Below are 15853 nucleotides of genomic sequence, written 5' to 3' on the forward strand. Positions count from 1 at the left end.
GTCTTTATTTCTACTATAAAGAGCTTTTTTTCTGGTAAAGGCAATAAAATGTGTGGTTTTCTTGTTTTCTTTCAGATTTGGAGTCAACATATGAGACCAAAAATACATTTGCAAAAAAGGACATTTTTGAAATAAATTTTCCCCAACAGGAGATAAAGGAAAGAAGTAAAACCCTTGGCTTTGAGGCATTCCTTTTCAAAAATAATTGGAAGTGTAAGAGAAGATTTGAGGGCCTCCAGGGACATCAAGAGGGATACTTCAGTCAAATGATAATCAGCTATGAAAAAGTGCCCACTTACAGAAAACGTAAATCTCTTACTGCACATCAAAAAATTCATAATCAAGAGAAACCCTACGTTTGTAAGGAATGTGGGAAGGCTTGTAGTCATGGCTCAAAACTTGTTCAACATGAGAGAATTCATATGGCTGAAAAACATTTTGAATGTAAAGAATGTGGGAAAGACTTTTTAAGTGCCTACCAACTCACTGTGCATCAGAGATTTCATACTGGTGAGAAACCTTATGAATGTAAGGAATGTGGGAAGACCTTTAGTTGGGGATCAAGCCTTGTTAAACATGAGAGAATTCATACTGGCGAGAAGCCCTATGAATGTAAAGAATGTGGGAAGACCTTCAGTCGTGGCTATCACCTTACTCAACATCAGAAAATTCATATTGGTGTGAAATCTTATGAATGTAAAGAATGTGGAAAGGCCTTTTTTTGGGGCTCAAGCCTTGCTAAACATGAGATAATTCATACAGGTGAGAAACCTTATAAATGTAAAGAATGTGGGAAGGCCTTCAGTCGTGGCTATCAACTTACTCAGCATCATAAAATCCACACTGGTAAGAAACCTTATGTATGTAAAATATGTGGAAAGGCTTTTTGTTGGGGCTATCAACTTACTCGACATCAGTTATTTCATACTGGCAAGAAACCCTATGAATGTAAGGAATGTGGGAAGACTTTTAATTGTGGCTCAAGTCTGGTTCAACATGAGAGAATCCATACTGGTGAGAAACCCTATGAATGTAAAGAATGTGGAAAGGCCTTTAGTCGAGGCTATCACCTTACTCAACATCAGAAAATCCATACTGGTGAGAAACCTTTTAAATGTAAGGAATGTGGGAAGGCCTTTAGTTGGGGTTCAAGCCTTGTTAAACATGAGAGAGTTCATACTGGTGAGAAATCCTATGAATGTAAAGACTGTGGGAAGGCCTTTGGTAGTGGCTATCAACTTCGTGTTCATCAGAGATTTCATACTGGCAAGAAACCTTATCAATGTAAGGAATTTGGAAAGACATTTACTTGTGGCTCAAGCCATGTTCAACATGAAAGAACTAATAATAATGATAAACCCTACAAATATAAAGAATGTGGGGAAGCCTTTATATGGACAGCTTACTCAAATAAGACAGTTGATGCTGGTGAAACTTTATGATTGAAGAGATGTGAAAGAACATAATTTTGTGTATGTACAGACAACTTACTTAACATGAGGAGAAGTCTTACTCTTGGGAAACCTTATGAATGTAGGGAATGTGCAAAAGCCTTACCTGTGTATGGACAATTCACTTGATACCAGAAAATTCATACTAGTGAGAAATATTTTGAAAATGAGGAATATGAAAAGGCCTTTAGACTTCTGTATGATCTTATTGAACATCTATACTGATGTGAAGCCATGTAAATGCAGGGAATGTGTAAAGATCTTTATTTAATTCATGGTACAAAGTCTCATAAACATTGGAAAAATGCCCATTACTCTTTAAGGGAAGGATGTAAATTTAATTTGGTTCTTGCCCTGCATATCAGAGAATTCATACTGCTGTGAAATCCTGTGAATTTAAGGAATGTGGGAAGACTTGTAGACATGGTAAACATCTTAGAATACATCAGGGAATTCATCCAAATGAGAAATCCTTTGAATTAGAATTGTAGGAAGGCTTTTAGACAAGTGCTACTCAAACTATTGGCCAGAGACTTTTTGCCAGTTCACAGAATTGTTACCTGTCAATCATGAGATAAATGCAGAAAGTGAGAGTGTCTGGAAACTTTGATAGCAATTTGATTTTGCCATAACATCATTATATTTTACAAAAGTATCAGTCGATGAATGATTGGAAATTAAAAACAAAAAGTTTGTCCTTTCTTAGATAATTTGGGAGACAGCATTCACTTTTTAAAACATGAGACAAGTCACAATTTGACTTAATTAGAAGAAGAAATCCCTCCCTTGTTACCTCCCTAATTAAAGTAGCAGACTATTCATTCCATAGGAAGATTTGGCTAATGTGGGAATCACAATTTCCTTTTGCCCATAAGAGCATAGAGAATTTATACCAGATATGTTGATTTAGTGAATGAATAGAAGCTTTCCAACACTATTCAATCTTTGTTAAACTTCAGCAACCTCTTCCTAGAGAATAACCCTGTTAATATCACAAATGTAGGAAACACCTTATCCATGGCAGAAACCATACTTATTTTTATCACCATTCTACCTCCTTATTACTTGTGGGATGTTGGGCAAACTGCTTATCCCCTCTGGGCATCATGTTTAAAATGCTGGTGATGGTAGTTCTGTAGTAGTGCTGTTTAGAGATTGGATGGATGTAGTATGGCTCAAATCCTTGGAAGAGTATCTAGTATGTAGCCTGTGCTCAATACATACTATGGTTCTTATTATCATCATCATAAATATTACTACTGGCGAAGTCTTAGGAGAAGAATGCCCATTTCGTATAATGAATTTAGAAAAGCTTCCCATAACCACTCATCCATTTGAATTTCAGGTGGTTCATTCTGGATAAAAGATCTAGTAAAATGTGAAGAATTTGAGAGGATTTTTATTCATAATTTATCCCTTAAGCTGCATCAAAAATTAAGACTAAAAAGAAACATTTTGGATTTAGTAAGTGTTAAGATATTGGGATTATACCTGGAGAAGAATCAGAGAGAAATGTGAAGCAATTTGCTGTAATGAATCCCAACAGACAAGTAGTAATTAAAATTCTCTACTCACTTTTTGAGGTAAATTAGAAATTAAAGAGAACAAAAAGAAAACTGTCCATTTTGGAATTCTTTACCAAAACTTTATTATGATCATTTTTTAGACATTCAGAAAAATTTAAAGAACAGTATAATGAACATCCATCTACTCTCTACATAGAATCAAGAATTCTAAACATTTGGCCATTTTTGCTTTCTGAATATATATTCACACATGGCATTTGGTTGTCATGTCTCTAGATTTTAGTCTTGAACAGACTTTTTGAAGATTTCAGGAAAGCTATTTTATAGAATGCCATACATTCTAGATTTTGTTTGTTCTCTCATAGTGAAATTTAATTTGTACCTCTATCCTTCATATCTCTCATAAAATCAAGTTAGAGCTAGAGGATTAAACATTTTCCACCAGAACAATTCATAGGAGGTGACATGTACTTTTTATTGAAAGACATCATAAGCAATTAATATCCATTTTCCCCACTATCACCAATGCTTCGTTTGATCATTTGATTAAGATGGTGACTGCTGGACTTCCCTGGTGGTGCAGTGGTTAAGAATCTGCCTGCCAGTGCAGGGGACATGGGTTTGATCCCTGGTCCAGGAAGATCCCACATGCTGCAGAGCAACTAAGCCAGTGCGCCACAACTACTGAGCCTGCGCTCTAGAGACCGCAAGCCACAACTACTGAGCCCATGCACCGCAAGTGCTGAAGTCCATGTGCCTAGAGCCCGTGCTTCACAACAAGAGAAGCCACCGCAATGAGAAGCCTGCACACCACAACGAAGAGTAGCCCTTGTTCACTGCAACTAAAGAAAGCCTGCATGCAGCAACGAAGACCCAATGCAGCCAAAAATAAAATAAAAATAAAAATAAATAATAATTTAAAAAAAAAAGATGGTGACTGCTAGAGTTCTCCATTATAAAGATCCATTATACAACTAGTAGGATTAGTGAACCTTGGTCAGCTACTTTTGGGAATGTATAATCATATGTATGTATAAGTTCTGAATCAAAGAGAAAATTGAAACAATTAGAGATTTTGCAGAAAACAATGATAATGAAATGATTATATATTGGAGCTTGTAGGATGTCCCTGAAGCTCTACTCAGTGGGAAAGTAATACCATTGTTAATATGTCTTGGAGGAACCAAGATGCATCTGGCCCAAATGGAGGGCCAGAACTATACATTGTTTCCCCCAGTATCTACATGGTTCCTGTCACACTGAACTAAGAAGCTAGAAAAATAACAAATCCTAAACCAAAATACAGAAGCAATCAGTATAGCTAAAATTTGAGATTAATGATTAGGAATTAAAGCAATAGTCTTCGATCATTATTCCTCTGTGAAAAGTCCACTAACCTCAACTAGACTTTGATAAATCTGAACAAGGAAAAAATCAAGAATATTGGCAACATTGTAGAATCATGAATAAGAAAGGAGATGTAATTATAGATATGGAGTTTTTTTTTTTTTAATTTAAGGCAATACAATGTATTTAAACCTATTTGGACCAATAAACAAAGGAAAAGGCTGAAAAAATTGGTCCAGGATCTCCCTTTTAGAAACAACACTTGGAATTTGTCATCTCCTTAGGTAAAAATTTCAAGATGAAAATAGCTAAAAATTTTACTAACTCATCTTACCTGGATAACATAAATCTAGTAACAAAACTAAATGGAGATAGCCTCTAAAAAGCAAAAGCTAGATTAACTGAATTTAGGTAAATGTAAAAATTCTAATTAAATATCAGCAAGCAGAATCCAAATGTACGAAGTAAGACTGTGCAATAGAAAATATATGGGATATCCAGACCCAAAATTTTCTGGTTTAAATGGAAATATAAGCTAACTGACCAAAAATTGAATCAGCACAAGTGTAGTTTATTCTGATAGTTTATCTTAGACTTGTATGACTTTTAGAGCAGGAAATCACACACAGCAACTTAATTCTAAGATGAATTTTAATATTTGGAAATCAGAATGCATCTCAAAGTTGGTGGTGTCTCACATTCATTTTCATCTAGGTGGCTGTCATGATTTAGTGCTAACATCAAAGCATATTAGTTATGATGAAATAAAAGTGTTTATATACTCACAGAATTCAACCCTTTAAAAATTACTGATTTCCAAATATCAGTTACATCAAAACTGCATTGACAAATGTCTGTGGTTCATCTTGGTCATTGTTTTAATCTGCACCCTACCTCTATGTCCATTTTGTGCAGGTAGGCCATCCGTGATATCACTGTGTAGTCGTTTACCGGCTAGTGGTTGACAGCATTATTCCACATAATTGCAATTTTAATCATCCAGTGTAACACAATACTTTTGAGTGTTTTAATAGAGTATAGCATTACCAGTCAGTATTTTACTCCTCCTGGGTGCCATATTTGCATGTTAACTAGGAGATGTGGAGATGGTGCCTCGTCCCACCAAGCATTTCTGAAATTGTCTCAAAGATCACCAGTACTTAAAAATACTTGAAAAACAAGGGGAATTCTCTGGTTAAAGAAGCTTATGAAGCAGCATCTTCTAAATCCCACTTAGGGAACGACCAAAAGCACCTTATCAGCTTATCAAAAGACAAAAGAGTAGTGAAGAAAATTGTTCAACTTTGTTTAAATTGGTATATCTCAAACTGTACTATGGAAATACCAATTCTCATGACTTATTAACATCTTAGGGATGTGAAACTGCATTGGGAAATGATGCCATAACTAAAAGAGAGTCTGTAAAGTTGGAAATTTCAGTCACCAAGTCTGATTGTTAGCTGACAGGATGACAGTTAGCATCATGCTCTCAAACAGTTGCCTTCTAACGTTTTCTCTTATTTGTGAGTAAAAATCTTTTTGTATCTAAGTAGGCATGGCTCCTGAGTTTTATCAAATGCCATTTCATTATCCCTTTCTGCAGTGGTATAGTATTTAATTTGTTAACGTGATAATTTATACTGACAGACCCTTTGACTTCTTCCCATTCCTGTATATACCCAGGTTAGCCACTGGTGTGTGTGTGTGTGTGCACGCGTGTCTGTTTTGTATGCACTGCTTGATTTCATTTGCTACTATGTTATTTAGAATTTTTACATCTCATGAGTGAGACTGATAATTGTCTTTTAAAATGTATTTTTGTATGTTTTGTATTGTGATTACCTGTTCTTTAAAATTGCAGGACTGTATTGGGTTGTTTTGTTTTGAATTGGAGACCCTTAATCACTTTTCTAGTTTCATCTGTTGATTTGCTTGTTTTCAAATTTCTACTTAGGACACAACAATTTCTCTGCCCAGCACAGTTCCTCTAAGGAACCTTCATAGCCGAGATCCACATAAAAACAGCATTCCAACACTGCCTCTCATTGAAAATCCTTCATTATGTGTTCTTGGGTGTGCTGTGTTGGGAGGTCAGAGCTCCTTATGACCATACTTGTCCATATCTTTCAGAGCATACATGTACACATTTCTTTCTCTATATGCTGGAAGTGAAATTCCTTGGGTTTGGTTATGAGTATGCCTGTGTTCAGCTTTAGTAAGTTTAGTTCTCCTAAATAGATTTCCAAACAGATATACCAACTGGCACTCCCACCAGCAGTGTGTGTTTGTATCCTTGACAATACTTGGCATCATCAGTTTAAAATATATATATATTTTCTGCTACTCTGGTAGGTATATAGTGGCATCTGATTGTGATGATTGTGGTTCACATTTCCAATCTTCTGATTGTTTATTGGCTATTTGAATATTTTTGCAATATCTCTTCGCTCCTTGCTCATACATCATTGGATGCAGTAGGTTTGTCTAGTTTCACAAAGTATCTGTACAATTTGTAGGACAGCATTTAACACCTAGGCCATTCTGTGTGTGTGTTCATCCCCCACCAGACAGTGAGCTGGTTGATGGCTGTGATGGAATCAGCTTTGTCTCTGCATCTCCAGCTCCCAGTATGAACCATGTCCTTTAGTTGTTTGTTACAGTTAGGATATACTCATCAGAAATTAAAATACCAACCTGGCTGAAGCAATGAGGAAGTATGTTGATTCATATAACAGGCTTTAAAAGGGAGACCCAGCTCCAGAGATTTTTGATTCATTAGCAAAATGAAATATTCAGAGACTCAGATTCTCTTTCGTTTTCCACTGTGTATTCCCCAGTGTTGGCTGCTACCATGATGGCTGACAGGTTTTTGGACATTCTACACAGCCATGACAACATCCAGATGTAAAAATAGGAGAGATCATTTTCTGTTTTCTCTCTTAGCAAGGAAACATTTCCCATTAGCCAACAGTGTACGTCTGCTCTTAATTGCTAAAATGGGTCATGGGTAGTTTTTGAAATAATCACTAATGTTACTTTAAATTGGTCACAGACTCTTGAATATTTTATTTAAATAAGAAATCTAGCAGACCCATACATTTCATTAACTTTTCATGCACGTATATATAGTGAAAGAAAAACCAGAATAAGCCAGATCCTTTATTTAAAAAAAAATTTTACGTATATGTGTACATTTCATAAAACATGACAATTTAAATTAAAGGTATGTATGATTAAGATGACCAAACATAATTACAGACTCTTGAGAGGTTAATGTTTATTTCAAAAAGACAGCAAAAAATCTGAAGTATTAAAGTCTATTTTATTAGTGAGAACATTTACTAGGAGCTTTTTATTATCTGATATTTTGTAGCTGTTGGGGACAGGGGAAGTATTATTGGTCCATCTTTGTAAGGTATTTTTTCTCCCAGAGTCAGAGGAGGCTACTCTTTTAAATTTAACTCCTGGAATTCTGTTAGCCTCAAGACTAAAGAAGGCCAAATTTTATAATGTGGAAATAAAACAAAGGTGTAACTGGAATTTGGGGGATATATTTACCCAGTTCATTTTTATAACACACAGTGTGCTAAATTCAAAAGAAACAAAAGTCTTATTCTTTCCCCTTTCTCCAAGCTACACAATGATGCTCTTTAGAGACAACCTCATTTTTCAGCTTCTGTATTCTTGGGGAGATATTCTATATAAATAGCAGACTGTATTGCCTCAGAGTAGACATTAAGATTTGAAAATATTTCTTTAATACCTCATAATTCAGTGTCAGTCATATAGCATTATTACGGATTTCACCAGTCATTTTTAATTCAATTTACTTTCGGTATACCTGAGTGTTTCCTGTGGAGGAAAGAGTCTGCATCATCTTTGGCCACAATTTTAAAATATGATCCACTCTGGGCTGGTTGCCGTCTGTGCCTGGTACACAAGAGATACTGTAGTCTTCTCCACCACCATCACTATAGAGATTCTTTTCACTTCTCTCCTATATTGAATTTCTAGTTTTCTACTCTTTCACCTGGTGGAAAACTTCTAGTTGCTTTCTTAGAAGGGGTGATTTTTGAAATAACTCATGCGGTTAAAAAGGTTATTCTCCCCTCCTGTTTCTGATGTCTCATTTTGGCCAGCAGGTTCTTGGGCATGTTCTTTTCATGGTGCACGGCAGAAGCACAAAAGGCTGAGCCAAAGCATCTTTAAAGTCTATACACCCATCCTGATCAGCCCACATTCTGTTGATTAGACAAGTCAAATGGACGAGTCCAATATTAACAGCAGGGGTGAGCCATGACAAGGGCACCTAGTAAAGGAAGAATTGTGGAAAAACGCTATAAGCTACCGGACTCTTAACAACATAGCTGGCATCCCTGTGCATCAGCACAACCCATTACGGGGTAACTGAGCAGTAGTTAATAATTTCAAAGATGATAATTTACCTCCATGACATCAGTCAATAGAAAAATATAAACCTTTCCTATAACCATGCTTATAGTTGCTATACGAATTTATAAATTTACATTTATTTCTTACTTTCAAAAATAGTGAAAAATTCAAATTATTCTATATTAATATGGTTTAAAGTGAGTCTTATGATGATGTGGCAGAATGATTAAAGTCAACAGTATGTCAGTTTATGAATAATTGTGGAGAAAATTACAGGAAAAAAAGGAGAAAATGTGACAGAACTCTACATTAAGATGCTTTTCAATATCCAAAGTTAAGGAGATTTCTTCTTCATACAGACTTCCTGAAGATGTGACCCCCACCATGTGAGCACAATTTGACAAAGAAATAAAAGGTATGGGCAGACAAATGGGTATTCTTACTTCGTGGGGTTGTCTCGAAACAGGGAACTCCTTTGAATGACTATTATCTGGACCACAATGCTGGACTGGGAGGTGCTCTAACAAAAGGCTGTACAGAATCCCACCAACAGCCTTTTAAAAGATGGAGGCTGTTGGAAGAGGTCATCAGGAGGAAGTGACCGCTGGTTGACCTGCAAACTGGATCCTGGCAATTGGAGACTCCTCCTTACTCCCTTCCTTGGAATGTACATTCTGCCCAGTGTTCTCACACTAGGAGTCATTCCAAGCGTGCACCCTTGAGGTGCTAATGTGTTGTTGAGACCATCTGGACAGTATATGTGACTGAACCCAGATACAGCCTCTGTATAAACTTTTAAGATTCTGGCAGGTGGGTGTAGAGATTTACTCACTTGCAGCTGCTCGAGACAAGCCTCCTATGTAAGTTCCCTTGCTTATTAACACTGCCACCTACCAATCCGGACTGGTCTGCTTCTTCTGTTGGTCTCTCCTTGCCCTCCATGTACGGGGGCCAGTTTTGAATTTAACCTGGGGACTCCTCTGAGTTTTCAAACCAACACCAAGAAGGGAAAGTGCTTGGAGATTTTGAGAGGAACTGGAAGAGGGTCAGAGGTGCAGAAGCATCATTTCTGGGTGTGCACTTCATCTCCCCTTCCCTTAAAGCTTAGTTCTGATTTAAATGTCATTTGCCTGGGTCCCCTCCCTTAAGAGTTCCCTCAGATAACTTCTGTAGGTCACATACAGTGGATGTCTGAGCCCCAGCATAGCTGAGATTTCTTTCTTTTGCTCTTCTATTAGTCTGGGTTCTGCAGAGAAATGGAACCAATAGGTGATATAGATATAGATAATATATACATACATATATGTATCTACCTATATATAGACCATATATATCCATATAGATAGATATGTAGATAGATAGTTATTGGGTTGTCCAAAAAGTTTGTTCATTTTTTCCTTACACCTGAATGAACATTTTGGCCAACCCAATGTTATAAGTTATGGAGGCCAAGAAGTCCCAAGTTCTGCAGTTGACAAACTGGAGACCCAGGATAGCATAGTCCCAGTCTAAGTTTGAAGGCCTGAAGACCAGGAGAGCCGATGGTGTATGTTCCAGTTGGAGTGTGAGTCTGAAAGCAGCAGAAGACTGATGTTGCAGCTCAGAGACAGAGAGGAAGAATTCTCTTTGCTCAGTTTTTTTATTCTATTCAGGCCTTCAACGGATTGGGCGAGACCCACATCAGGGAGGACAATCTACTTTACTCAGTCCACTGATTTCAAATGTTAATGTCATCCAAAACACCCTCAGAGACACGAGATAGAGTTTAACCAAATATCTGGGCACCCATGGCCCAGTCAAGTTGACCCATAAAATTACCCATCACAGCTTTCATATAATAGGAGCTAGAGCAGAACATTCTGTTGATGTCCCACCCAACAATCCCAGCCTGTTTTACTCCAGCGAAAACATGCCTATCCCAAGGAGGACGACTGAAAAAATTATGTTTATGCTTTTCATGTGTCAGGCACAGAACTAAAAGATGCGTGTAATTATCTAATTTAAATCTAGAAACAAAACCCTATGTGTGTGGTAGTAAGTAATATTGCCATTATACCAATAAAGAAAAATAAACGTATGCAAGTTAAACAACTTGTCCAAGATTCCCCAACTTCTAAGTGGGATGACATGGATTTGATCTGAGAAGGTTGTGTTTCAGTGCCTTCAGGGCTTAATTACTCTGTATTATATAAATATTGAAGAAGAAATTATTATCTACTTAAGAGCAAAGATGCCTGAATTTCAAAAGTTTTATAAACCAGTCAGAATTAGTGTCTAATATCAAATGTACCTTTACAAATACTGTGTTTATATTAGACATTGGTATTTAAGGCATATCTATAATTTTTACAAAATTGTGGAGACATTGCATTTTTGTATGTAATCTGTTTATTTTCTCAAAATCTTGTGAATATCAGGAGAAAAGACAGTCTCTTCAATATTGGTGCTGGGAAAATTGGACAGCTACATGTAAAAGAATGAAATCAGAACATTATCTAACACCAGCTACAAAAACTAACTCAAAATGGATTAAAGACTGAAATGCAAGACTGGATACTATAAAACTCCTAGAGGAAAACAGAGGCAGAACACTCTTTGACATAAATTGCTGCATGATTTTTTTTTTGGATCCGTCTCCTAAAGCAAAGGAAATGAAAGCAAAAATAAACAAATGGGACCTAATTAAACTTAAAAGCTTTTGCACAGCAAAGGAAACCATTGACAAAACGAAAAGACAACCTACTGAATGGGTCATATTTGCAAATGATATGACCAATAAAGGGTTAATATGTAACATATACATAACAGCTCATATAACTCATCATCTTTTTTAAAAAAGATTAAAAAATAGGCAGAAGAACTGAATAGACATTTTTCCAAACAGAAAATGCAGATGGCAAACTGGCACATGAGAAGATGCTCATCATCACTAATCATTAGGAAAATGCAAATGAAAACCACAATGATACATTACCTCACAGTGGTCAAAATGGCTTTCATCAAAAAAACCCAGAATATGGTGGTGAGGATGTGGAGAAAAGGGAACCCTCATACACTGTTGGTGGAAATATAAATTGGTGCAGTCACTGTGGAAAACAGTATGGAAATTTCTCAAAAAACTAAAAATAGGATTACCATATGACCCAGCAATTTCATTCCTGGGTATATATCCAAAACAAAAAACAACAAAAACACTAATTCGGAAAGATACATGCACCTCAAAGTTCATAGCAGTGTTATTTACAACTGCCAAGGTATGGAAGCAACCTAAGTGTCCATCAACAGATGAATGGTTAAAGAAGATGTGATATATATACACACACATACATATATATATATATATATATATATATATATATATATATATATATATATATATATATATATATATATATATATATATAATGGAATACTACTCAGCCATAGAAAAGAATGAAATTTTGCCATTTGCAGCAACATGGATGGACTTGGAGGGCATTATGCTAAGTGAAATAGTCATACAGAGAAAGCAAATACTGTATGATGTCACTTATATGGGGAATCTAAAAAATACAGCAAACTAGTGAGCAAAACAAAAATGAAGCAGACTCACAGATAAGGAGAACAAACTAGTGGTTATCAGTGAGGAGAGGGAAGGGGGGAGGGGCAATATAGGGGTAGGGGGAAAAAAGGTTATTATGGGATTGCATGAAATTATGTGTGTGAAACTTTTGAAAATTGTAAAGCACTATAGAATTTAAAGAACCATTCAATAAAATCAATTAAAAAAAGAAAAATATCTTGTGACTATCAGTCATTATATCTGTACATAATTATTAATGCCTACCAAGTTTTCCATTTTTTGAAACACAATACTTTATCTACCTATACGTAATTGTTATTGTTGATCATTTCCAAACTTTGTTAATATAAATAATACCATAGAAATGTACTTTTTTCTCTCTTAAGTTTAACGATTACCATGAGATATATTCCTATAGATGGATTGCTGGATTTAAAAACATGCTTATTTTTAACAAAAAGAATAAAATACCTAGGAATAAACCTACCTAAGGAGGTAAAAGACCTGTACTCAGAAAACTATAAGACACTGATGAAAGAAATCAAAGATGACACAAACAGATGGAGAGATATACCATGTTCTTGGATTGGAAGAATCAATATTGTGAAAATGACTACACTACCCAAAGCAATCTACAGATTCATTGCAATCCCTATCAAATTACTAGTGGTATGTTTTACAGAATTAGAACAAAAAATCTTAAAATTTGTATGGAGGGCTTCCCTGGTGGCGCAGTGGTTGAGAATCTGCCTGCCAATGCAGGGGACACGGGTTCGAGCCCTGGTCTGGGAAGATCCCACATGTCGCAGAGCAACTGGGCCCGTGAGCCACAACTACTGAGCCTGAGCGTCTGGAGCCTGTGCTCCGCAACAAGAGAGGCCGCGATAGTGACAGGCCCGCGCACCGCGATGAAGAGTGGCCCCCACTCGCCGCAACTGGAGAAAGCCCTCACACAGAAACGAAGACCCAACACAGCCAAAAATAAACATAATAAATAAATAATAAATAAAAATTAAAAAAAAAATTTGTATGGAGACACAAAAGACCCCCAAATAGCCAAAGCAGTCTTGAGGGAAAAGAATGGAGCTGGAGGAAACAGACTCCCTGACTTCAGACTATACTACAAAGCTACAGTTTCAAGACAATGTGGTACTGGCACAAAAACAGAAATATAGATCAATGGAACAGGATAGAAACCCCAGAGATAAACCCACACACCTATGGTCGACTAATCCATGACAAAGGCAAGGATATACAATGGAGAAAAGACAGTCTCTTCAATAAGTGGTGCTGGGAAAACTGGACAGCTACATGTAAAAGAATGAAATTAGAACACTCCCTAACACCATACACAAAAATAAACTCAAAATGGATTAGAGACCTAAACGTAAGATCGGACACTATAAAACTCTGAGAGGAAAACATAGGAAGAACACTCTTTTACATCAATCCCAGCAAGATCTTTTTTGATCCACCTCCTAGAGTAATGGAAATAAAAACAAAAATAAACAAATGGAATCTAATGAAACTTAAAAGCTTTTGCAAAGCAAATGAAACTACAATCAAGAAGAAAAAACAGGGCTTCCCTGGTGGCGCAGTGGTTGAGAATCTGCCTGCTAATGCAGGAGACACGGGTTCGAGCCCTGGTCTGGGAGGATTCCACATGCCGCGGAGCGACTGGGCCCGTGAGCCACAACTACTGAGCCTGCACGTCTGGAGCCTGTGCTCCGCAGCGAGAGAGGCCGCGATAGTGAGAGGCCCGCGCAACGTGATGAAGAGTGGCCCCCGCTTGCCGCAACTGGAGAGGGCCCTCGCAGAAGCGAAGACCCAACACAGCCAAAAATAAATAAATAAATAAATAAATTAATTAAACAAAAATAGTGAATACTGTTAAAAAAAAAAAAAAGAAGAAAAAACAACCCTCAGAATGGGAGAAAATATCTGCAAACGAATCAATGGACAAAGGATTAATCTCCAAAATATATAAACAGCTCATGCAGCTCAATATTTAAAAAACAACCCAATGAAAAAATGGGCAGAAGACCTAAATAGACATTTCTCCAAAGAAGACACAGATGGCCAAGAAGCACATGAAAAGCTGCTCAACGTCACTAATTATTAAAGAAATGCAAATTAAAACTACAATGAGGTATCACCTCACACCAGTTAGAATGGGCATCATCGGAAAATCTACAAACAACAAATGCTGGAGAGGGTGTGGAGAAAAGGGAACCCTCTTGCACTGTTGGTGGGAATGTAAATTGATACAGCCACTATGGAGAACAGTATGGAGGTTCCTTAAAAAACTAAAAATAGAATTACCATATGACCCAGCAATCCCACTCCTGGGCATATACCCTGAGAAAACCATAATTCGAAAAGACACATGCACCCCAATGTTCATTGCAGCACTATTTACAATAGCCAGGACATGGAAGCAACCTAAATGCCCATCGACAGACAAATGGATAAAGAAGATGTGGTACATATATACTATGGAATATTACTCTGCCATAAAAAGGAACAAAATTGGGTCATTTGTAGAGATGTGGATGGATCTAGAGACTGTCATACAGAGTGCAGTAAGTCAGAAAGAGAAAAACAAATATCGTATATTAACGCATATATGTGGAGCCTAGAAAAATGGTACAGATGAACTGGTTTGCAGGGCAGAAATAGAGACACAGATGTAGAGAACAAACGTACGGACACCAAGGGGGGAAAGTGGCGGGGGGGGGTGGTGGTGGTGGTGTGATGAATTGGGAGATTGGGATTGACATATATACACTTATATGTATAAAATAGATAACTATTAAGAATCTGCTGTATAAAAAAAAAAAAAATTCAAAACAACCCCCAAAACATGCTTATTTTAAATAAGGATATAAAGTACTCTCTAGAAAAGTTCTATATGAATTATTTACCACCAAAATTAATTAGGAACTAATAGTACATCAAAATTAAGGTACAGTGAACATTATTTTTATAAAAACTTTCTAGTTTTAAGGCCAATATAGCATATCTTATAACGTTTCTATTTATTTGTCATAAGTTACATATGTTTTCATGTACATTTTTAATTCCTCTTTTATTAAATCTCCATTTCTATCCTTGGCTCATTCTTTTTCACATTGGTGTATTCATCTGTATATTGTTATATAAAAACATTATTCGGTCCAATAGTTTGTTTCTCATATTTGGAACAAAAATTTTCCACTTAATTTGCTTTAACTTTGCTCAAGGGGATATTAAAACAGGAGCTTTACTATTTTTGTCGATAAGTTTATTATTTATGTTTTCTACTTGGATGTTATGCACCCACACACAGGATTCTGAAAGCTTTCATTTATATTTTATAAATATATTGGTAGTCTATGTTTCTTTCATTATTTTCTTGTTGTGGTAAAATATGTATCATAACGTTTACCATTTTAACCATTTTTAAGTGTACAACTCAGTAGCACTAAGCACATTCACACTACCACTATCCACCCCCAGAACTTCTGCATCATCCCAAACGGAAACTCTGTACCTATTAAACTATAATTCCCCATCACTCCAGCCTCTGTTCCCCC

General features: G+C 36.5%; 2 protein-coding genes across 7 annotated transcripts in view; one reads left to right on the top strand and one right to left on the bottom strand.

Moving 5' to 3' along the window:
- The window catches only part of ZNF283 (zinc finger protein 283), a 31133-nt gene extending 17831 nt beyond the window's left edge, over window positions 1–13302 (top strand). For 3 of the 5 annotated variants that reach the window (XM_082368404.1, XM_082368403.1, XM_082368405.1), the window contains exon 5: window positions 76–5873. In XM_082368404.1, the coding sequence (XP_082224530.1) occupies window positions 76–1442 (1367 nt within the window). In that variant the 3' untranslated portion in view covers window positions 1443–5873. Of the gene's footprint in view, window positions 1–75 lie in introns of all 5 variants that reach the window. The other 2 variants (XR_014237706.1, XM_082368406.1) reach the window with 2 other exon arrangements.
- ZNF404 (zinc finger protein 404) overlaps window positions 7471–15853 on the bottom strand; it is a 37445-nt gene continuing 29062 nt past the window's right edge. The window contains exon 4 of one of the 2 annotated variants that reach the window (XR_014237702.1): window positions 7471–9962. The gene's annotated coding sequence lies outside the window, so the exon portion shown is untranslated. Of the gene's footprint in view, window positions 11803–15853 lie in introns of both variants that reach the window. The other variant, XR_014237703.1, reaches the window with a different exon arrangement.

The sequence above is a fragment of the Balaenoptera borealis genome (assembly GCF_965194805.1).
Source record: "Balaenoptera borealis genome assembly, chromosome: 19".
Taxonomy (NCBI): Eukaryota; Metazoa; Chordata; class Mammalia; order Artiodactyla; family Balaenopteridae; genus Balaenoptera; species Balaenoptera borealis.